The 25,583-nt window shown below is 37.8% G+C and overlaps 1 protein-coding gene across 1 annotated transcript in view; it reads right to left on the bottom strand.

The window, feature by feature from the left end:
* LEKR1 (leucine, glutamate and lysine rich 1) overlaps window positions 1-25,583 on the bottom strand; it is a 262,025-nt gene that overhangs the window by 15,812 nt on the left and 220,630 nt on the right. The window contains exons 13-15 of the mRNA XM_068546148.1: window positions 23,449-23,542; window positions 4,372-4,533; window positions 498-797 (exon numbers count right to left, since the gene is read on the bottom strand). Coding sequence (XP_068402249.1) covers window positions 498-797; window positions 4,372-4,533; window positions 23,449-23,542 — 556 coding nt within the window. The remainder of the gene's footprint in view (window positions 1-497; window positions 798-4,371; window positions 4,534-23,448; window positions 23,543-25,583) is intronic.

The raw sequence follows: 25,583 nt of genomic DNA, 5'->3' as shown, positions 1-25,583 counted from the left end.
AACACTGCTGAAATAATCATGCATACATAGGAAAGAAGACCAATACATGTAAATTATCTTATAACTTTAGATTGACAGAAAAATAAAACCCTAAAGAACAATTGTTTTTAAAATATATTGTCCAAAATATTAACTTAAGCAGCAAGTACTCTAAAAGTTTCATTGGCAAAGATTTAATGTCACAACAAATAAGACATAAATATATAAAGATTTCTAATCTTAGAGGTTTTAAATGGTCATTTGCAACACAGTAGAACTGGCTGAGGAAACCTTAGAGATTATGTAGTTAAATGTGTTATTCATTTTACAGAAAAGGAAGCCAGGTCCAGAGAGGTTAAGTGCCTGCCTGGTTAAGGACAGAGCCAGGATATGACCCCAGATCTCTGATTAATAGTCCAGGACTCTTTGCATGACACCAAGCTACCTTTCCTGTTTTGTTTGTTGAAAGAACATGCACTCTTTCACTAATTGCAATGGTACCATCACCTGCTTCTTACCTCTTCCTGGGACTGGTTGAATTGCTGTATCAGTTGTGCTTGTGCCAGCATTACTCTTTCCAGTTCATCTGACTTCTGTTTCATTTCCTTCCTCAAGTCCTCTGAAACTGAATCATTACTGTCAATTTCCTTCTTCAAGCGTGATTCAAATTCTGCAACCAAATTTTTAAGGTTTTCGATTTCTTTCTCCTTTAACTCAGATTCTTCAGTATATTGAATATGGGATTCATGGAGTTTTTCTTCAAGAGCAGCCACTTTCAGCCTTAGATCTTTAGTAGCGCCTTCAATTAAGTCAGATATCTGTAAGATAAATCTTGCATTAGTTTGTGGGTGATAGTCTCTAGGTATCCACAGAATTCTTGTGGTTTTAAGAGGCTTATTCTAAATAACTGGTGTTCTGATCTGATGAAAACAAATCCTATGACATATATAGGCCTTCAAGATTTTAAAAGTTAGGACTAAAATTTTATTTTTATCAACTAAAATGGAATTGCATTAATCACTTGGGCATACTTGGAAATACATAAATCTCTGTGGCTGAACTGAGCTACCAAGGACAGCTCAAGTCTTGATCAAGTGCCTGTCTGGACTCACTTTAGGGTGGCTTTGGGATCTAGAAATGCCTGATGTTTGGGGATGCATGTAGGAGAGCACCACAGCTATAGTCTACTCAAACCATACCAGTTAAGTTTTCCTTTGATATATATTTTTTCTTTCTTGAATATGATGACTGGAGGTACCCTAGATACTACACCTTCTATAGCAGCCCTGCCCAACAGAACTTTCTATGATGATAGAAATATTCTGCGCTGTCCTATATGGTAGCCACTAGCCACATGTGACTATTGATAGTGGTGTGCTGGTAAATGTTTAACAATGGACTCACACATATACACACACAAAAGCCAGATTTACATCTAATTTCCATGGTGTGAATACTCTCACCATGGCCAATTCCAAGCTATGAAGGTGATATCACTGGTCGCTGAGCTGGGAAGAAATGCACAAATAGGCTCTTGCTTGTTAGTATGGGCTCTTGTGCATTTGAAACGTGGTGAACATGAGTGAGGAACTCAATTTTCAATTTTATTTAATTTTAATTAATTGAAACTTAAGTAGACACATAAGTTACCATATTAGACAGTGCAGTTCTAGAGGATACCAGAATACTTAGAAAATATACTGCTTCTGAAGGTGGTACCTCTAGACAAAGAGAGGAAAGAATAACTTGAGAAACTTCTCCTCAGAGTCATGAAATTCTTTAGAAGGGAAAAGACTACTTATTTTTTTCTCCTTAAAAAGCAAAACAAATAACAGAAAACAGACCAGGAAGAGCAAAGCTCCTTCTGATGAAACATATCCTTATTATTTATGCTATGGATATTGTCACATAAATATTAGTACAAGAAATCAGCCCATGAAGAATCTGGAAAACATTCATAGACCAAAGTTCCAAGGATTTTGTGAACCATTACTTAAGAGTTATGCATCCAAAATTTGTTTCAAATGTTAAATTTACATTAAGAATAACGTTTACAAGAAATCTATTTACCACACTTAGTAATTTTATAAATTAAATTAATATTCCATTTTCTTCAATTAATCCAGGAAGGAAGAGGGCCACTGCTAGGTCTGAACAGTAGTTTCCTTCATCCAGAGGAGAGCTGACACTGAAACAGAGCAGGTTATCCTGAGGAGAGGAGGCTCACATAGCCACAAACATGTTTTGATTTTTTTAAAAGGGAGTCAACATTTAAAAAATCAAGGGACCTCCCTGGTGGCACAGTGGTCAAGAATCCACCTGCCAATGCAGGGGACACGGGTTTGAGCCCTGGTCCAGGAAGATCCCACATGCCGCGGAGCAACTAAGCCCATGCGCCGCAACTACTGAGCCTGCGCTCTAGAGCCCATAAGCCACAGCTACTGAGCCTGTGTGCCACAACTACTGAAACCTGCGCACCTAGAGCCTGTGCTCCGCAACAAGAGAAGCCACGGCAATGAGAAGCCTGCACACCACAATGAAGAGTGGCCCCTGCTCACCGCAACTAGAGAAAGCCCACGCACAGCAATGAAGACCCAATGCAGCCAAAAATAAATAAGTAAATAAAGCTGAATAATATTCCTTTGAAAAAAATAAAAAATCAAGAGAATTCACTCACAAAATCTGGACTTATGATTTCTCTTGAAAGACTGTAGCCCTGGTAAGTTGGGGCCTGCCTTTCAGCATTCTCCTGCTGATGGTCCTGAGCCGCCTGGGGACTGCAACAGCAGTCACAAGGTTAGGGGGAAAGGGGGGTGGGGGGCAGGAGCCAGGAAGCAAGAGGCCTGTCTAGGATAGAATCTGTCCAGAAGGGGAGGGGCCTAAGGTGAGCCAGGCTACAAGTTCCCAGCGCATGCTCCATTGTCCCAATAGGAGTTCACTTACAAAACACAAATTCAGAGATAAAATTACTATTTTCAAAATTAAAAAAAAATTTTTTTTTTGATGTGGACCATTTTTAAAGTTTTTATTGAATTTGTTACAATATTGCTTCTGTTTTATGTTTTGATTTTTTGGCCCCAAGGCATGTGGGATCTTAGCTCCCTGACCAGGGATCCAACTTACATTGGAAGTTAAACCCCCTGCATTGGAAGGGGGAGTCTTAACCACTGGACCACCAGGGAAGTCCCCCCAGAGGTAAAATTATTAAGAATTTCAAGACAGCATTTGCAGAGTGTTAAACCTGAAAGGGCTTTTTGAGTGTGGGGACCTGTGGTGCTACACTCACGTGGCTGGCCCTGCCTGTCGTTCCCAGTGAGCTACTGAAAAGGCTGTACCATACCCTCTATACACCAAAGTAGAAGCCAGTAAGTCTCATTTAAGGCTAATTTACATAGACTCTTAATGAGTTTATTCAAAAATATGACTTCATCACTGGGTCTTGGTTAATACACACACACACACACACACACACACACACACACACACACATTCTACTCTCAGGTCTTATGAAAACAAGGGAACATTAACGAAACCTTGTATTATGTTTAGGACACATTGTTTAAGAAATTATGGGGACTTCCCTGGTGGCGCAGTGGTTAAGAATTCGCCTGCCAATGCATGGGACACGGGTTCGATTCCTGGTCTGGGAAGATCCCACATGCCACGGAGCAACTAAGCCCGTGCACCACAACTACTAAGCCTGCACTCTAGAGCCCGTGAGCCACAACTACTGAGCCCGCGAGCCACAACAACTAAAGCCCGTGTGCCTAGAGCCCGTGCTCTGCAACAAGAAAAGCCACCGCAATGAGAAGCCCACGCACCGCAATGAAGAGTAGCCCCTGCTCACCGCAACTAGAGAAAGCCTGCGTGCAGCAACGAAGACCCAACGCAGCCAAAAATAAATAAATAAATAAAATAAAGTTAAAATGATACTTTAAAAAAAAGGAATTATGGAGGTGTGATTACATTTAAAAAATATTTCCCTTCATTCAAAAATATTTAGAGTTGAAAATATTTGCAGTTAAAGGGGATAGGCTTTAATTGTTGGTAAAATTTTAATTATGTGAAACACCTCATTATCTTTTGTTGGATACTTGAGGTATTGGAACATCTAACCATGCTAATTATTGGCTATATAATTTATGCTGTTTTAAAAATAAGTTTATTTTAGTAGGAAAAAATACCATACATAGCTGGATTGTATGCTTATATTATTTATCTCAGTCATTCATTCTGGAGAATAGCCAAACCAGTCTATCTACCTAAAACTAAGGCACAATGACCATGAGAAAATCTACGGGAGTTATAAATATAGTGGTGTCCTTAGGAGGAAATAACCAACATCTACAGTTTCAAACCCATTAAGTAATGATGAACATCATAATGACAGACCTTCATTTGTAGTTCTTCTTGTTCTTTCTTATACTTTTGGATTATTTCTTGGTGTTTTTCCTTTTCAATATCGAGTTCCAGTTTAACTTCTTTAAAGAGAAGAGCTTGCTCCTGAAATTCAACTAAATGTTGGGCTCTTTCCTTGGCGAGTTCAGCTTCAATCTAGAAAATAGCATTTAACACACAAATAAAGCCATTTTATCTTCAGATAAGTAAATTAAGCCTATTTTCAGACTCATATTTTTTCTCCCAGTTTTATTCAGATATAATTGACATACAGTGCTGTATAAGTTTAAGGTATAAGTTTAAGGTATAAGTTTGAGCATAAAGATTTGACTTCCATATATCCTGAAGTTATTATCACAATAAGTTTACTGAACATCCAGCATCTCATATAGATACAAAATTAAAGAAATAGTTTTTTTTTCTTATGATGAGAACTCAGGATCTAATCATTTTAAAAATTCTAATCCTAATATTAGTTTTTAAATTCTAATGTTTAAAAAATATCTGACTGAGAACTCGGGCCAGAAAAGTTGACCTTAGGTCAAATAGTGTTACATCTTCTAAGACCATCAAAACCTGTAAAATGAGTAGAGAAGTTAGTACAATATATTATAACAGTTTTCAGAAATACTAAAAGCTTAATCTTCTGTACATTTATGGTGTAAACTCAGTCCTTGCCAGCAACCCCATAAGGAAAAAAAAAAAGATTTTGAGGCTCTTACACTAAGTTCTGCTGAAAACTAAGAGTGGATACAAGGTATAAATGTCGATTTTTTAAAATGGTCCTTTCTTGATAGAGATCAGACAGTTTTGGGGTCAAAGATTATCATTTTAATGCGACTGAGGCCAGAAGGCTGATTGAAGGAAAACATAGTCAGTGATGCCCGTATCCAGATTTTGACTCACATAGAATCACAGTGCTGGAAGGGAACTTAGAAATCCCCTAGTTCATTTTCTCAAGCTTCCATGAATTGTGGAAGAATAAACAAAGGCTTTGGATTGAGTTTAAATCCTGGCTCTAAATCCTGGCTCTGCCACTCTAGTTGTGTGATCTTAAATTGTGACTGTAACCTCTCCTGATGTGGTTATAACTAATTCCCTTGGGGGTCGTTATGAGGATTAAATGAGATCAAACATCTGTGTAAAGCTCTTGCACAAGCAGGAATTCAATAGTCAGTGGAGATTACTTCTACACCCTGACTTCAGTCTCTACCATGGAATTTGCACCAAATCATTGTCTGCTCTGTGCCTCAACACCACCAGAAACCATAATTCACTCCTTCCCCAGCAGGCGTTTCCATTTTCAGACAGCGCTCAGCATTAGGAAGTTTTTCCTTTAGTTGAGCCAACATCTCTCTCCCCGTGGTTTTTAACCATTGGTTTTGGCTCTGTCTACTGGAGCAAGAGAACAAATCTATGAGTCCTGGAGTCATTTAGGCCTGGGAGACTATATAGTGGAGTAGAGAAGGGATCCCAGTGACAGGCCGGCTCGAGATTTACATTGTGCCATGATTATAAATTCTAAGAGGGAGTAAATGCCAGATAACTTGGGAGAAAAACCGTCAAACATGACTTTCTGTGACTGTGATTCTCAGGCCACTAAGAGGAGAAGGAGAGAGGTCAACCTGAATTTCTCAAGGGGATACCGAAACTAGGGTACCAGGAAACAGAAAGTTTGCTAAGAAAGTTTGCAGGAAGCCATTTAAATTACATAAAGTCCACATAGAAGACTAGCCCCAGTGTGGGGTCTGTGGGATTTATTGCACTGGGTATAGGACTGATCATTTGCCTCAAGGCAAAACAATTATGTTTATACTCAATGCACGGAGTTATTTTGGCTCTCTCAAAATAAATTTCTGGATTGTTTGGGGGAAAGGATACCGATAATCATTTAGGAACATGATAGAACTGTTCAGATGTGTTGCTAGCAGATTACAAAAGACAAGGAGAGCCTGAGGGCCCTCAGAAAAAAGAGCAGATGTTCTGAATTGCAGGTACTTGTGTTCACTTGCCTCCTGGTAGCCATTTAGATACATCACAGGTGTCTCAAAGAAACTGTCTGAACCAGAGATCTTGATACAATCCCCTCCCCACCTGTTCCTTCCTCAATGCTCCCCATCTCAGGACACAGTACCGTCACCCATCGAGTTATTCAGGTCAGTAACTGGGGTAATCACCTTTCATACTTCTGTCTCCCTTACCCTCCACACCTAATCCAGCACCAAGTCCTGTTCATTTTGCCTCCAAAGATGCATCGAATCCATCCATTTCTCTACACCTCTACTTCCACCACCCTAGTTGTGGTCACCACCACCTCCTGAGTGGCCTCCTTACTTCTATTCCTGCCTCTCTCCAACACCTGATACACAGCAGTGTTCTTCACAAACTATAAATTGGATTATTTTATTCCTTCTTAGTGGTTTTTCAATGCATTAGTGTAAAATCCAAACTCCCAAACATGATCTTCTACAGGACCACCATCAGCCCATATGACACCTTTGTGTAAATCAACAAAGCATGTCTTCCTTAGATGAACACAGCCTTGGGGAGGGCACAAGACTTGGTGAGCAGAGCCCAGGCCGGATTCCAGCTCCCTTCTCTCCCTTGGCCTGTGCTATTAGTCACGATGCAACCTGAACACCATGTATGGCAGCCCTGGACTTCTCCAACCTGACTTTTACTGCTTTTCCCATTTGATTACTGTGCTCCAGCCACACTGGAATAGATAAGTCAGAAACACATGAAAGGAGGAAATCAAATGCAAAACATTCGGAAAACTTCAAGAGTTAATAGCCCACAAGATACCATGACACTACTTAAAAAAAAGAGTAAACAAACATTTTTTGAGAAACTCAAGAAAAATTTGTGCTGAGGTACTAAAATATCAAGTGTTCAAAAAAGTTTCCTTGTGTGGTTAGTTGGTAGAGCCAAAGAGTTATTTTAGGATAAAAAGACATATTTCAAAATATGGATACAAATTAAGAGAACAAGGATGTACATAAACTATGTGGGACAGGACAAACTAAATTCGATGACAGAAGGACTTGAGAAGAACTTTTAAAAACAGAAGTTCTTTAAATTTATTATGGGGAAGAGGCCATTTAGCAAATCAGCAGAGTCCCTTGATGAAGAGGAAACAAAGGAAGCGTTCAGGGAAGGAAAGGGAGTGGCTGACTGGTTGAATGAGAAGAATGTTCGGTTCTACCTGAGTCAGGAAGAAAGGAGATCTTCTTGCCCCTGAACTGTTCCTTGGAGTGAACTAGTGTAGGTAAGGGGAAGGGGAAAAAGGAAGGAATAGATGGAGGGTGGGAAAGAAAAAGCACTGTAGATAAAAAGGAGAAGAGTGATTTACTATTACTGATTTGATTTTTAATTTGCACAACCTAAGAAAGAGAAGCAAAGTGATGAGCTTCAGGTGGGATTTCTAAACATTTAAGGAAGCTGCAGTGGGAAGCCAAAAGCCATCTGAATGTGTTGACTCCGTAGCACAGACAGATGACACTACTGGTTCCTTCATGATCTGAAGAGTCTGAACAAAGTGATGAGCCCACAAACAATGATTTGCTTAAGCTGGTATACTGTCATTGAAAAGATGGATTCATACCAAATTGTCATGTTTACGTTTTTGACATGTTGATAAGAGCTGTTTGTTTAAAATATCTCAGATGGCAGGACTTATGTTTATGCAAAATAAATGAATTAGGTGATGGTGCATACATATATTATGAACTGCTTTATACAATAACTAATAGTACTTTTGAAAATCATGAAAAAATTCTAATCTCTAAAAAACAGCATGAATAATATATGAGTTCAAGAGTTACACAAAGTAAAATCAATTATTGTCTGTGTACACATTCCAGATTTTAATTCATCCATATCTTCCTCTAGCTCAAACTCTTTCTCCTCCCTGAAGGCCTTCTGATGACTCCAGAGCATTCTGAGTATGTTGTTTTTTAATTCCTTTTGTATTTGTTGTTGAAATGCATAATTAGAGTTTTATAATATTTGTGTCTAATACTAGTGTGCAAAATGCTATCTTTTCACTAATTATTTTCCAAGTGAGATCTTTGTGGTTGATTTTGATATCACTTTCTAACTTTTCATGGAGCCAAACACCAAATATAATCACTTATTACTTTGATGATCCCTTTAAAACCAAGGGAGTTTCCGACGTCAAAGTAGAAATCAAACCACTTGTTTATATTTGATGTACATATATCATTAAAGAAAATATATCTCCTAAAAATAAATTATTATACTATTTTCTAAAAGTTTAAAAACAAATACTGGTTGAAAACTAATACTTCAGATTATTTCTAAATTAACCACTGAATAAATATATTATAAAAGTAGATGACTATTCAAATAGTAGGCTTTGTATTGTAGTAAAAAAATACGAATGCTAAGGAGTCAGACTATGCACTGAAGTCCTGCCAAGAACTGAGTAAACTGAGGGCGGAAGGAGAGACTGTTCACCAAGTAACTTAAACAGGCTAGGTGGTATGGTACAGGGCCCTTTTCATCTACTAACTCATTTAATTCTTACAACAACCCTGGAAAGAACATACAATAATTATTATTCCCACTGTCTACAGTAAGAAATAGTCTCAGAGAAATTAAGTGCCTTCACCAAGATCTTAGAGCTACTATGAGGTGGAGAGGGCTGCACACTCAGGTGTCTCTGGTGGACTCCATAGCTCAGCGTGGTGAGTTTTTCCACACAGCTGTCTCCCTACACATCTACATGGCATAGTGGTTAAGGGCATGGACTTCGTATTTATTTAGTTTCAAAATATTGGGGGATTTTTTTCCAGATAACTTTCTGTTAATGAATTCTAATTTGATTCCATTGTGGTTAGAGAAAATACTTTGTATGACTTGAATCCTTTTAAATTTATTGAGACATATTTACTCCCAGTGTATGATCTACTTTAATAAATGTCCCATGCGCACTTGAGAAGAATGTGTATTCTGCTGTTAAATGGAGAATTCTATACATATCAATTAGGTCATATTTGGTAATAGTGTTTACTGTATCTCTTCAAAATAAATTATTATACTATTTTCCATAGTTTATATCCTTAATGAGTTTTCTGGATATTTTTCTATCAATTATTGAGAGAGGGCTATTGACATCTCTGACTCTAATTATAGGTTTGTCTATTTCTCCTTGCAGTTCTATCATTTTTTGCTTAATTTTTAAGTTCTGTTACTAGGTGAAAAACCATTTAGGATTATTATGTCTTCTTGGTGAACCAATCCCTTTATCATTATGAAATGACCTTCTTTATCTTTGGTAATATTCTAAACATTCTGATTTCTTTCTCTGAAATCTATTTTGATTGTAATGTAACTACCTTAGCTTCTTTTGATTTGTTCTAGCATATCTTTTTTCCGTCCATTACTTTTAACCTATTTTTAAAAATATTTCTTTATATAAAAGTACATTTCTTATAGGCAACATATAGTAGAGTCTTGCATTTTTATCCAACATGAAAATCTCTGTCTTTTAATGGGGGTATTTAGACTAGGGCTTGGCAAACCGTGGTCCACAGACTAAATTCAGCCATGCCCATTTATTTGCAAATCATCTATGGCTGCTTTTAAGCTACAATAGTGGAGTGCAGTGGTTGCAACAGAGGCTGTATGTTCCACAAACCAAAAGTATTTTATTTACTAACTGGACCTTTATAGAAAAAGTTTGCTGACCCTGGTTTAGACCATTTATATTTCATTTGATTATTGATATGATTAGCTTTAAATCTATCTTGCTGTGCATTTTCTATTTGGCCCATCTCATTTTTTTCCCCTCTTTTTCTGTCTTCTTTTGGATTATTTTTTAAATTCAATTTTATCTCCTTTGCTGGTTTATTAGCTGTAACTCTTTGTTTTTCTATTTTTGTGGTTGGTTTAGAGTTTATAGAATATATTTTTAACTTATTGCAATCTATCTTCTTGTGATATATCACTTCATATATTGTATAAGAATCTAAATATTCTCACCACCACTACCAAAACAACAAAGGTAATTATGTAACGTGAAGGATATGTTAACTAACCCTATTGTAGTAATTATTTTGCAACATACATATGTGTGTGTCAGATCATCATGTTGTACATACTGAACTTACAGTGTCACATGTCAATTATATCTCTATAAGGCTGGAGGAAAAAGGGGGCTGTGATGGTTGGTTGATGGATAAAACTAAAATGAAAGGACCCCTTCTTCCTTTCCTTAGATCTCCTGCCATTGTTCCGTACTCACCAACCCCAACCAAAAGTCAGAGGGTCCAGGAACTATTACTTTCATCCATTCAATTCAGGCTTTGGGGATAGAAAGCAGGGTTTCAAGGGTGTAGAGTGGCCAGAGGGGGGCAAATGAAAGGAATCTGGCTCAACCCATGAGGCAGATGGAGAAATCCTCAGAGAAGGGTAATCTGCCAGGAAGGTACCCCCAGAAGGGTCCACTGTATTTCCCAGCTCATTGTCAGTTTGCCTACCCATTGCCCTATCTCTTGGCCCATCTTTTAACTGGAAACTTCAGGGGATATTTGTTATTTTCTTTTTTTTTTTTTCTAGGGATTCATTCTTCCCCTATTGTCAGTCAATATGGTTGAGTGGGAATCTGTCCTGCAAGGGTGAGCATGTGACCCAGGTCCGAATGAATCAACATGCCCAGTCTTGCCAGCTGTGGTGATTGGTCCAAGACTAAGCACATGATTCAGTTAGAATCTGACAGCCACAGTGAGTTTTTTGCTAAGAATGCAGAAAAGAGATGGGAGGAGCTACTGTTCCCTTTTTGCCATCAGGAGGGACAACTCTGAGTCTGAAAATGAAACCAATCTGGCAGAAAACCAGCTTGACAGCCCTGAATCCAGCTGTGCCTAAAGGTAGCCCACCACTGAACTTTGCAGTTACGAGAGCCAATAAATTATATTTTCACTTAAAAGAAGAAAAAAAAGAATTTCACAATAGTATACTTCCATCTCTCCCTTCCCAGCTATTGTGATATTGTTGTCATATATTTTGCTTCTACATGTTATAAATCTCATATTAGATTATTAATATTTTTGTTTAAATAGTCCATTATAATTTAAAGAAATTTAAATGATAAAAATATCATATTTATCCATATTGTTACCAATTCTGGTGTCCTACATTCCTTTGTATAGATCCATATTTCCATCTGGTATAATTTTCCTTCTGAATAAAGGACTTCTTTTAACATTTCTTATAGTGTGGGTGTGCTAGTGATACATTTTTTCTGTTTTTTTCATTCAGAAAAGATCTTTATTTCACCCTCATGTTTGAAAAATATTTTCACTTTGTATAGAATTCTAAGTTGACAGCTCCCACCACCACCCCCTCACCCCTGCCCCACCCTCCTTCTTTCAATACTTTCGGTCCCACTGTCTTCTTGCTTATATTGTTTATGATAAAAAAAAAAAATCTGCTCTCATCCTTATCTTTGTTCCTCATATATGTCTTTTATTCTCTGATTGCTTTTAAGATTTTCTTTTTATTAATATTTTTGAGCAATTGGATTATAATGCTTGAGGTGTGCTGAGCTTCTTGAATATGCTTGAGGTTTGCTGAGCTTCTTGAATCTGTGGGTTTATAATTTTCATCAAATTTTGGGTTTTTTAGCTGTTATTTCTTCAAATATTTTTTCTGTCCTCTCTTTCCTGTCCTTTGAGGAGTCCAGTTATACATATATTAGGCCACTTGAATTTGTCTCACAGCTCACTGATGCCCTTTTTTTGTTCTGAGTCTCTTTTCTATTTTATTTCATTGCATAGTTTCTATTGCTGTGTCTTCAGTTTAACTAATCTCTTCTTCTGGAATGTTTAATCTGCCATTAGTCCCATCCAGTATACTTTTCATCTCAGACAATTGTAGTTTTCATCTCTATAAATTCAGTTTAGGTCTTTTTTATATCGTCCACATCTCTGCTTAACATGGTCAATTTTTCCTCTAGTTTTTGGACATACGGAATACAGTTATCATAACTGTTTTAATGTCCTTGCCTGTTAATTCTAACATCTGTGCCTTTCTGAGTCAATTTTTATTTGTTGATTTTTCTTCTCATTATGAGTCCTATTTTCCTGTTTCCATGCAGGGCAATTTTTGATTGGATGCTAGACATTGTGAATTTTATCTCGTTAAATGCTGGATATTTTTGTATTCTTATAAATATTCTTGAACTCTCTTCTGGGATGTAGTTAAGTTTCTTGGAATCAGCTTGATTTTTTAAAATGCCTTCCTTTTAAAATTTGTTGAGCAGGACCAGCTCAGCATTTAGTCTAGGGCTAATTATTCCCTACTACTGATGCAAGACCCTTCTGAGAACTCTACCTAGTACCCTATGAATTATAGGTTTTCCAGTCTGGCTGGTGAGAACAGGCATTATTATTGGCCTTGTGTAAGCATTTGGTACTCTTATCTCTGATCCTTTCAGATGGTCTCCCTTGCTCTGGGTAGTTTCCCCATTTATATGCACTGAGCATACATATAATTAATGGGGATTCTTTGTAGACATCTAATATTCTTTCTCTGTGCAGCTGTCTCCTGAGAACACTATCCTGTGAATTCTAGCCACTTAGATTCCCTGGACTCTTCATAAGGTCTCCTCAACTCAGAGAATCTGCCAAACTCCACCTGGATTCCCACTCCCTGTACCATGGCCTTAAATTTATTTCAAGGCACTAAGTTAGGGCAATCACAGGGGTTATCTTGTTTGTCTCTTATCTCCAAGAATCACTGTCTTTCATTGCCTGATGTCCAGTGTCTTGAAGCCATTGTTTCTATCTTTTCTCCAGTGTTTTAGTTGTTTCAGGAAGGAGGGTAAATCTGGTTCCTGTTAGTCCACCTAAGCCAAATACAGACATTTTGGACTTTGTATTAGCTCTCATTTTTGAAGGGGGTGAGGGTGTTGTATCAGTTCTCATTTCCTGGCTATATAACCATGGCAAATTACCTAACTTCTCTAAGCTTTATTTTTTTCCATGTGCAAATGGGAATAATAATGTTAGAATGATTAAAATTATATTGATGAAAAGCATTTAGCACAAGGCTTGGCATATAGTAAACACTCTAATAATAGAGACTATTTTTATTATGTAGATTAAGGGTTTAAATCAGATGATCTTTGCAGGCTATTCCAGACCTAAAATTTTATGATTTTATTAATTCAATTTTGAAAATTACATGGCATAATTTTAAAAATTAAAGTGTACCATCAATATTCATTTTAACCATACATTAATTACATATAAATGAAAACTGATATTTTTTAAATGACAACTTTATCTCTGTCAAATTGTATTTTACAAGTTGTCTTTTTTAATTCCATTAACAGTACACTGAGGTACATTAGGAATTATTAGGCCATTTGGCTCTTCCATTTTAAAGAAGAATTTGAGTTTTTTTTGCCTCACGCTTCAATGCTGGAATTATTTCTTGAAGTAAACTTTTTCTCCCTGAGTTTTCACTATCAATCCATTTGCTTAGTCAGGAAGTAAGGTTTTGTTTGTTTTAACTACTGGTTTCTCAAAACACTATGTACTGTTTAAAATGAGGTCAGTAATATAATTCTAAGATGTTCCATAATGTGATATCTTAGTAATAATCTAAGAAAATATTTGGTTGGAATTTGTTTATGACACTATAAAGTGATAGTCAATAGGTGACTATCACTTATTGTAAGCAGTCTGGCTGTGGGAAATTTTTTAATTACAACACTTTAACTGAAAAGTAACAACACTGCATTTGGAACCAATTTAAAACGTTCAGCATGCACATTAATTTGCTTTCTTCACATCAAAGCAATACTTGAAATAAACAAAAATCCATGATAATTAGTAAATACTCAGTTATTTTAAAATGTGCCATCCTTGTTGCATAGCAACTATTGATTCTATTATGTGCTTTTTACATACTCTAAAATAATTAAGCAAGGGCATAAATTGCTATCTACTTTTTTTGACTGTTAAAAGCATTTAATTATGAAGTTTATCCTAATATGTGTATTATACATTTGTAAAGGGAACATTTCATTCCTATGCAAAGACACAATGACCCAAGAAAGAGATGACAATGTCATATTAGCGATTCTCCTTTCTCATGAGGACTTTCAGGGAACTTTTAATTCATAGTCTCAATAACTAAGCGTAATTATCATTCGTTGGCTTTACTGGTCTGGATCTTGATTTACTGCTAAGCTAAATTATAAGATTTATTAACAAAAAGTCATGTCCTCTCAAAAGAATGAAATGTCCATTTATATTAAAGAAAATTACACAGGCCAAAATACATCTATGATATAATTAATTTATTAGAAAGATATCATGGTTTTAATAAGAACTTAGAGAATCTCACATATGTTTATTTTCATCAACAAATTAACTTAGCATAAAGCAAGAACATATAGTTTTATATGGTCAGATGCTAACACTAACTTGGTCTGCATGCTGTGTTAGCACCTCAGGGATAGGGCACAGTAAGCAGCAGTACTAGAGTGGATCATGAATGCAGAGACTTCTTTTCCAGTGGATTATATCTGAAGGTCATTGGTGGGGTGTGACCAAAGAGATGAGGAACTTCTACATAAGCAAAGGCAGGAAAGTTCATTTTGTCAATCTAAGAGGAGCTCAGGAGTTTGAGGGAAAGGAAGGATCTGTGAATCTTCATCTGCATTTCACTAATTCCATCAGTGAAATTTCTTTTATTTTTTCAAAGATTTATTTATTTTTTATTTATTTATTTTATTTCTTTTTGGCTGCGTCGGGTCTTAGTTGCGGCACGCAGGATCTTTTTTGAGGCATGCGGGATATTCATTGTGGTGTGCGGGCTTCTCTCTAGTTGTGGCACGCAGGTTTTCTCTTCTCTAGTTGTGGTGCGTAGGCTCCAGGGGGCATGGGCTCTGTAGTTGTGGTGCACAGGCTCCAGAGCGTGTGGGCTCTGTAGTTTGCGGCAAGCGGGCTCTACTTGAGGCATGTGAGCTCAGTAGTTGTGGCATGTGGGCTTAGTTGCCCCGCAGCACGTGGGATCTTAGTTCCCTGACCAGGGATCAAACCCGCATCCCCCTGCATTGTAAGGTGGATTCTTGACCACCAGGGAAGTATCCATCAGTGAAATTTCTGACTCAAAAGATGGGATGTTTATAATATCTCTTTATACGTATTGCCAAGCTGCCCTCCAAAAGGGTGTGTAATTTCCAGTCCCTTAAAGAGTAAGAATGAAAGACTATCTCACTAGACCTTCACCACAAGACAAAGTTGAAGCAGTAAAAAATAATCTCTCCTTGCTTTAATTTGAATTTTTTTGATTGCTAGATAGGTGGATCATCTTTTCATATTTTTAAACATGGATTGGTAAGGGTAGGGGAAGTGAATAAGGATAGACTAACCAACTGAGTACACCAAGGCTAAAAAAAATAGAAGGAATTAAAGAAGTGTGGGCTTTAGAGAAGGAGAAGAAAAAGCCTATGCTGGAGGTTCAGAGTCAAGATGATGGTGTGGGAAGATGCAGAGTTCGCATCTCCCCTCAACTAGGGTGCCTGCCGGATGCTGGTGGGGGACCCTGACGCCCAGGGAGATGGGAAGAATGCCCAAGCACACCGGTAGGATGTGGGGAGACTGAGGGGGGAGGAGAAGTGGAGCCTGGACAGGACCGGCGCCCCTGAGGGGTGACTGAGAGGCAGGAGAGGGAGGGGTTCCCATGCCTGGAGGGACCCTCAGGGGCTCAGATCAGAGGGGGAGCGGGCCCAGCATTTCCCCTGCCCAATCAGCCACGGAAGTCTGCCCGGCTCTCGGGCTGGGTCCTACACCCTCAGTGGTCCCCTCTGGGCCAGGTTGGTCCTGGGGGCATAGGAGGAAGGCCAGGAGAGAACAGGAGAGGCAGTCGAGAGGGGCCCTCCAGGACCAGAGGAACAGGAAATGAGCAGAGGACGTTTGCCCCGCCCACTCGGGCACTGGGAGCCAGCTGAGCTCCCAGACTGGTCCCACGCCCTCCAAAGCACCCTCCAGGACTCATGGGTCCTGGGGGCATAGGAAGGAGGGTGGGGAGATCAGGAGAGGCAGGTGGGAGGGGACCTCCAGACTGGAGGAACAGTAGAGGAGCAGAGGGCATTTGCACCACCCACTGGAGCCCAGGAAGCCTGCTGGGCTCCCAGATGGGGCCCCCCCACCCTCTGAGACCAGAGGCAGGAGGCATGCCTGGGCCCCTTCTGTTCTGTTGAGACTAAGTCCCCCTTCCCACAACCCCCCCACCCACCTGCCACCTTTTCTGGCCCTTTGGGTCCTAAGCATAGGGCCCGCCCACTGCCCAAACTTCACCCCTGCTTAGGCCCCGCCCTCCACAGCCAAGGCTTTTCCACTTTTTTTTTCCCTCCTCCTCTTTTTTTACTATTGTGGTTCTGTTTTACCTTCCAGTTGTTGTTTCATTTATATTTTTATTTTTATATTTTTTTCTAACATAGCTGTTAGTTTCCTATTCTAATTTCAGTTTTTACTTTGTTATTGTTCTCCTTTTTTTTTTTTTTTTTGCTGCCCTGAATGGCTTGCAGGATCATGGTTCACGAGCCAGGAGTCGGGCCTGAGCTCCCGTGGTGGGAGCCCCGAGTCCGAACCACTGGACTAAAAGAGAACCTCAGACCCCAGGGAATATTCATCGGAGTAAGGTCTCCCAGAGGTCCTCATCGCAGCACCAAGACCCAGCTCTACCCAACAGCCTAGAAACTGCAGTGTTGGAAGCCACAGGCCAAACAACCAGTAAGAAAGGAACACAATCCCATTCATTAAAAAAAAGGAAAAAAAGTGAGACAGCAAAAAAATATGTCATAGAAGAAGGAGCAAGGTAAAAACCTACAAGACCGAATAAATGAAGAGGAAATAGGCAATCTACCCGAAAAAGAATTCAGAGTAATGATAGTAAAGACGATCCAGAATCTCAGAAATAGAACGGAGGCACAGATAGAGAAAATACAAGAAATGTTTAACAAAGATCTAGAAGAACTAAAGAACAAACAAACAAAGATGAACAACAAAATAACTGAAATGAAAAATACACCAGAAGGAATCAATAACAGAATAACTGAGGCAGAAGAACGAATACTTGTGCTGGAAGACAAAATGGTGGAAATAACTGCCGAGGAGCAGAATAAAGAAAAAAAAAAGATAAGAATTGAAGACAATCGCAGAGACTTCTGGGACAACACTATGTGTACCAACATTCAAATTATAGGGGTCCCAGAAGAAGAAGAGAAAAAGAAACGGTCTGAGAAAATATAAGAAGAGATTATAGAGCATAACTTCCCTAACATGGGAAAGGAAAGAGTCACCCAAGTCAGGAAGCACAGAGAGTCCCATACAGGATAAACCCTAGGAGAAACACACCAAGACACATATTAATCAAACTAACAAAAATTAAATTCAAAGAAAAAATATTAAAAGCAGCAAGTGAAAAGCAAAAAATAACATACAAAGGAATCTCCATAAGGTTATCAGCTGATTTTTCAGGAGAAACTCTGCAGGCCACAAGGGAGTGGCAGGATATACTTAAAGTGATGAAAGAGAAAAACCTACAACCATACCCAGCAAGGATCTCATTCAGATTTGACAGAGAAATCAAAAGCTTTACAGACAGGCAAAAGCTAAGAGAATTCAGGACCACCAAACCAGCTTTACAACAAAGGCTATAAAGAAACTTCTCTAGGCTGGAAACACAAGAGAAGAAAAAGACCCACAAAAACAAACCCCAAACAATTAAGAAAATGGTAATAGGAACATACATATCGACAATAACCTTGAATGCAAATGGATTAAATGCCCCAACCAAAAGACACAGACTGGCTGAATGAATACAGAAACAAGACCCATATATATGCTGTCTACAAGAAACCCACTTCAGACCTAGGGACACATACAGACTGAAAGTGAAGGGATGGAAAAAGATATTCCATGCAAATGGAAATCAAAAGAAAGCTGGAGTAGCAATACTCGTATCAGATAAAATAGACTTTAAAATAAAGACTGTTACAAGAGATAAGGAAGGACACTACATAATGATCAAGGGATCAACCCAAGAAGAAGATATAACAATTGTAAATGTTTATGCACCCAACATAGGAGCACCTCAATACATAAGGCAAATGCTAACAACCATAAAAGGAGAAATCGATGGTAACACAATAATAGTAGGGGACTTTAACACCCCACTTACACCAATGGACAGATCATCCAAACAGAAAATAAATGAGGAAACGCAAGCTTTAAATGACACAATAGACCAGATAGATTTAATTGACATTTATAGAACATTCTACCCGAAAGTGGAAGAATACACTTTCTTCTCAAGTGTACACAGAACATTCTCCAGGATAGATCACATCTTGGGTCACAAATCAAGCTTCGGAAAATTTAACAAAATTGAAATTGTACCAAGCATCTTTTCTGACCACAACATTATGGGATTGGAAATCAATTACAGGAAAAAACCTGTAAAAACCACAAATACATGGAGGCTAAACAGTGAGCTACTAAGTAACTAAGAGATCACTGGAGAAATCAAAGAAGAAATAAAAAAATACATAGAAAGAAATGACAACAAAAACACAATAACCCAAAACCTATGGACACAGCAAAAGCAGTTCTAAGAGGGAAGTTTATAGCAATTCAATCTCACCTCAAGGCACAAGACAAATCTCAAATAAATAATCTAACCCTACACCAAAAGCAAATAGAGAAAGAAGAACAAAGAAAACCCAAAGTCAGTAGAAGGAAAGAAATCATAAAAATCAGAGCAGAAATAAATGAAACAGAAACAAAGAAAACAATAGCAAAGATCAATAAAACTAAAAGCTGGCTCCTTGAGAAGATAAACAAAACTGATATAGCCTTAGCCAGACTCATCAAGAAAAAAAGGGAGAGGACGCAAATCAATAAAATTAGAAATGAAAAAGGAGAAATGACAACTGACATCATAGAAATACAAAGGATTATAAGAGACTACTACAAACAACTATATGCCAATAAAATGGACAACCTTGAAAAAATGGACAAATTCTTGGAAAGGTACAATTTTCCAAGACTGAACCAGGAAGAATTAGAAAATATAAAGAGACCTATCTCAAGTAATGAAATTGAAACTGTAATTAAAAATCTTCCAACAAACAAAAGTCCAGGACCAGATGGCTCCACAGGTGAATTCTATCAAACATTTAGAGAAGAGCTAACACCCATCCTTCTCAAACTCTTCCAAAAAATTGCAGAGGAAGGAACACTCCCAAACTCATTCTATGAGGCCACCATCACCCTGATACCAAAACCAGACAAAGATATCACATAAAAAAGAACATTACAGACCAATATCACTGATGAACATAGATGCAAAAATCATGAACAAAACACTAGCAAACAGAATCCAACAACACATTAAAAGGATCATACACCATGATCAAGTGGGATTTATCCCAGGGTTGCAAGGATTCTTCAATATACGCAAATCAATCAATGTGATACACCATATTAACAAATTTAGGAATAAAAAAACATATGATCATCTCAATAGATGCAGAAAAATCTTTTGACAAAATTCAACACCGATTCATGATAAAAACTCTCCAGAAAATGGGCATAGAGGGAAGCTACCTCAACATAATAGAGGCCATGTTATGACTAACCCACAGCAAACGTCATTCTCAATGGTGAAAAACTGAAAGCATTTCCACTAAGATCAGGAACAAGACAAGGATGTGCACTCTTGCCGCTCTTATTCAACATAGTTTTGGAAGTCCTAGCTACGGCAATCAGAGAAGAAAAAGAAATAAAAGGAATCCAAATTAGAAAAGAAGAAGTAAAACTGTCACTATTTGCAGATGACATGATACTACTATACATAGAAAATCCTAAAGATGTCACCGGAAAACTACTAGAACTAATCAATGAATTTGGTAAGGTTGCAGGATACAAAATTAATGCACAGTAATCTGTGGCGCTCCTATACACTAACAAGGAAAAAGCAGAAAGAGAAATTAAGGAAACAATCCCATTTACCATTGCAACAAAAAGAACAAAATACCTAGGAATAAACCTACCTAAGGAGGCAAAAAACTTGTACTCAGAAAACTATAAAACATTGATGAAAGAAATCAAAGATGACATAAACAGATGGAGAGATATACCATGTTCTTGGATTGGAAGAATCAATATTGTGAAATGACTATACTACCCAAAGCAATCTACAGATTCAATGCAATCCCTATCAAACTACCAATGGCATTCTTCACAGAATTAGAACAAAAAGTTTACTATTCGTGTGGAAACACAAAAGACTCCGAATAGCCAAAGCAATCTTGAGAAAGAAAAACGGAGCTGGAGGAATCAGGCTTCCTGACTTCAAGCTATACTACAAAGCTACAGTAATCAAGACAGTATGGTACTGGCACAAAAACTGAAATATAGATCAATGGTACAAGATAGAATGCCCTGAGATAAACACACACACATATGGTCACTTAATTTATGACAAAGGAGGCAAGAACATACAATGGAGAAAAGACAGCCTCTTCAATAAGTGGTGCTGGGAAAGCTGGACAGCTACATGTAAAAGAATGAAATTAGAACACCACCTAACACCATATACAAAACTAAACCCGAAATGGATTAAAGACTTAAATGTAAGACCATACACTATAAAACTCTTAGAGGAAAACATAGGAAAAACACTCTTTGACATAAACCACAGCAAGATCTTTTTTGACCCACCTCCTAGAGTAATGGGAATAAAAACAAACATAAACAAATGGGAACTAATTAAACTTAAAAGCTTTTGCACAGCAAAGGAAACCATAAACAAGATGAAAAGAGAACCCTCAGAATGGGAGAAAATATTTGCAAATGAAACAACAGACAAAGGATTAATCTCCAAAATATACGAACAGCTCATGGAGCTCAATATCGAAAAAACAAACAACCCAATCCAAAAATGGGCGGAAGACCTAAATAGACATTTCACCAAAGAAGACATATAGATGGCCAAGAGGCACATGGAAAGATGCTCAACATCACTAATTATTAGAGAAATGCAAATCAAAACTGCAGTGAGGTATCACCTCACACTGGTCAGAACGGCCATTATCAAAAAATCTAGAAAATAGGGTGTGGTGAAAAAGGAACCCTCCTGCACTGTTGGTGGGAATGTAAATTGATACAACCACTATAGAGAACAGTATGGAGGTTCCTTAAAAAACTAAAAATAGAATTACCATATGACCCAGCAATCCCACTGCTGGGCATATACCCTGAGAAAACCATAATTCAAAAAGAGACATGTACCACAATGTTCACTGCAGTACTATTTACAATAGCCAGGACATGGAACCAAGTCAGAAAGAGAAAACACAAATACCGTATGCTAACGCATATATATGGAATCTAAAAAAAAAAAAAAAAAGATACTTATGAACCTAGTGGCAGGGCAGGAATAAAGACGTAGACATAGAGAGTGGACTTGAGGATATGGGGGGGAGGGAGGGGGAAGCTGGGGTGTAGTGAGAGTAGCATCGACATATATACACTACCGAATGTAAAATAATTAGCTAGTGGGAAGCAGCAGCATAGCACAGGGAGATCAGCTTGGTGCTTTGTGATGACCTAGAGAGGTGGGATGGGGGGGGAGGGAGGCTTAGGGGGGAGGGGGTGTGGGGACGTATGTGTGCATGTGGCTGATTCACTTTGTTGTACGACAGAGACTAACACAGTATTGTGAAACAATTATACTGCAATAAAGATCTATAATAAAAAGAAGCCTATGCTATAAAATAAAACAGAAGAATGAGACACTTAGAGCAACTTTAGTCCATATTCTCACATTTTAATTGTTGCCCATATGGAACTGTTGCTATAGAGATCATTTTTGTTATAGCTTGAATGTGCTGTCCCCAAAGGATAAGGGAAGGGGGATTGATTTATAGAGGGCCAGACTGGTTGAGTGTGGCCAACTGTGTGAAGACTGGAAATGAAAGTGACAAATTTAATTAACCTGAGCCAGCAACAATACCTAAAGGATTTCATCTGTGGATGGCAGAGTGGGGAATTCCAGGTGGAGACATTAGTTTGAAGGTGGCCACCAACTGTTGCTTGAGGTTACAAGTTATAAGGTCTAGTCACCAAGGAGAAGCATCTGATGATAACCAAATAGGTTGTTGGGACTTCAGTCAAACAATCTGAATTTCAGTAGCCAGCTCTAGTTCTAGATGCACATGTAAGACATAATCAGAAAACCAAGACAGAAGGCTAGAGCTAGGATTAGGTACTGGTGGGGGAAAAGAAACAGCTTGGAAGGTTTCAGCACAGTATGCATGATAAAGCCAAGGGATCAATCAAAAAGTATGAGAAGTTTATGACAGGGAGATGATGTCTATAGCCTCAATGACTAGAGCTGTGCAAGGCCTGAGAAGGCAGGGGCCAACAATTTTAATAGTATGATTTGTATTCTCTAAAATTATGAAAGCAATACACACTCATTGTTGAAAGTTTGAAAAATATAGAAAAGTCCAAAGACAAAAGTCAATGCAATTTTTTCATACTCTAAAAGCAAACATCTTCTTTGTAAATAGTGAACTAAATACTTATTCAATTTTATTTGCCAAAAGTTTATAACTGAATAATTTTAAGTCATTGTTCATTCTCTTGTATTATCTTCTTAAAAGCAGAGAAATCATAAGAATGAATTAATATTCCCTGCTTTTAAGGATGTAGTCAAATGCAGATTCCATCATTTTATGGGGAAAAGGGTAAATATTTAAAAGTAAAAATTATGCTTTTACATAAGAACTAACAGCTATCTTAATCTTATAAGATTTCAAATTCTCTTCTTATGTTTTAACTTCCTACTTGTCTAATATTTTGCAAAAAACATATATTGTAAGCACGTTTGGTCTAGGAAATTCCAGAAAGAATCAAAGGTGTGCATAGAAGCAAAGAAACCTATCTGAAGTAGTCTGGCAAATGGACAGAATTTTTGAAAAACAAATAAGACACATGCTGCTGAAAGCCACATTATTGTTACCTTCTCCCTCCAGTTATCACCGTCCAGCAGCTTCTGTCTAAGGGTTTCCTGCAACTGCTCAATGCTTTTCTGATGTGAAATCAGCATCGATTCCCTGAAAACCATAAACACAACAAATGAGTCAAGACACACCCTTAACACCCTTCTTAAATTACAGTTCGTGCCTCAGGGATTATTTCACAATTCGGTCTGTTTATTCTTCTCTTTAGAAATATATATATACATATGTGTGTGTGTGTACTGCTACTACATACTATTTTAACTGTTGTTAACAGCAATTTAAAAACACTGGCAACAAGGTAAGTATTTTCTCAGGCTTAATTTTTGCTTAATAAGTAATATTATTATTTTTGCATGAAATAGTAACAACATATGTGTAGTCACAAATATAATAAAATACTATACATTGTGGTTCTAAAGTTTATGACTAAATTCTAACACTAGGTAATATTTTGTTTCTTTAAAAGAGGAAAATGTGCTGGGATATGACACAAAATCAGCACGTTTGTGGTTCCTGCTAGACTTATTTTTCTTTTATTTATCTCAAGTGCTAGTAGGAACAGACTGAATTAAGTAGAGGGTAATATCTAAGATGTGGTATAGTACAAAACATACTAGAAAATAGGAGAGAAAACACAAAGAACATTTTAATATTTTAATCCACGTAATTGGATCTTTTTTTAATAAATTATTTATTTATCTATCTTTGGCTGTGTTGGGTCTTCACTGCTGCACGTGAGCTTTCTCTAGTTGTGGCTAGTGGGGGCTACTCTTCGTTGTGGTGCGCGGGCTTCTCATTGCGGTTGCGGAGCAACCGCTCTAGGTGTGCAGGCTTCAGTAGTTGTGGCACGCAGGCTCAGTAGTTGTGGCACACGAGATTAGTTGCTCCGCAGCATGTGGCATCTTCCCATGTCCCCTGCATTGGCAGGTGGATTCTTAACCACTGTGCCACCAGAGAAGTCCCCACGTAATTGGGTCTTAAAGCTAAGTTTGTGACCCTCTGGGTAGAAGTAAGTGTGGGAGATTCATGAGAACGTTTCTCCAGGGGCCCTGAAGTTAAGACTTTAAATATCACAAGTAGTGGCAAAAGTATGCCTGTTGATCAGGGAGTCCCTCCACCCCCTTCTATAATCATCATAACCCTTCTTATTTTCTGTGTAGGTGATTCTTTTCCATTGCTTATTCCTCTTTCTAATCCCTTTGTTTTCCATCATCACCCTCTTCCCTTTAGTTCTGACCCCTTTTCTCAAACTTGTGACTTTCATTTATAACTGCCTGTTAGACATCTCCACCCTGATAAGCCATCAACACCAAAGATTCCACACATCAAAAAACAAATTCATCATCATCTCCAACGGTCTTGCCTTTCCTTTTGACTTCTGAAACCTTCAACAGTCACAATCTGTAGCCTGAAATCCCTGAGTCATCTCTGACTTTTCCTTCTTCTTGTTCTACCACATCCATTCAGTAACAAGTTCTATGTATTCTGCTCCTTGGTGCACCTCGAACTATTTCCTCCCTTCCTTTATGACTACTAACAGTTAAGGTTCTTGACTTTATTTCCCACCAAGAGTATTGTAATAGACTGTCAATCTATCTTGATCTCTATTCTCATCTCACTCTTACAGTATTATTAAACATTTTTTAATAAAAATAGTGCCTACATTTCTAGGCTAGAAAATGTTAAGGTCATGAACATAAAGACACATCAACTTGGTAGCCAGGATTATGAATATTATTTGAGGGAAAATGATTGAAAAGAACAAAACTCCCCAGACTTTTTTTTCAGAACTGTGTCAGACTAGGTACTTTGACAACTTTCCTATTGAAAATAAGTAAAGTTTTTTTTTCACTTATAAAAAAAATCTTAAAATTCATCAGTGATCTGGACAAAAAGTTAGGAAGATGCAGGAAACACAAATCAAGAGAAAGGACAGAAAAAGGTTATCAGTGGAAAACTAGTGAAATTTGAATAAAGTCTATAGGTTAGTTAATTGTATTATATCCATATTAATTTCTTAGTTTTTACATATGTTCCATGGTTATGAAAAATGGACGAGAGGGAAACAAATTCTCTGTACTGTCTCTGTAACTTTTCTTTAAATACAAAATTATTCCAAACTAATGGTTTAAAA

This window comes from Eschrichtius robustus, chromosome 6, assembly GCF_028021215.1.
Source record: "Eschrichtius robustus isolate mEscRob2 chromosome 6, mEscRob2.pri, whole genome shotgun sequence".
Classification (NCBI taxonomy): Eukaryota; Metazoa; Chordata; class Mammalia; order Artiodactyla; family Eschrichtiidae; genus Eschrichtius; species Eschrichtius robustus.
This window is presented reverse-complemented; position numbering and strand designations above follow the sequence as displayed.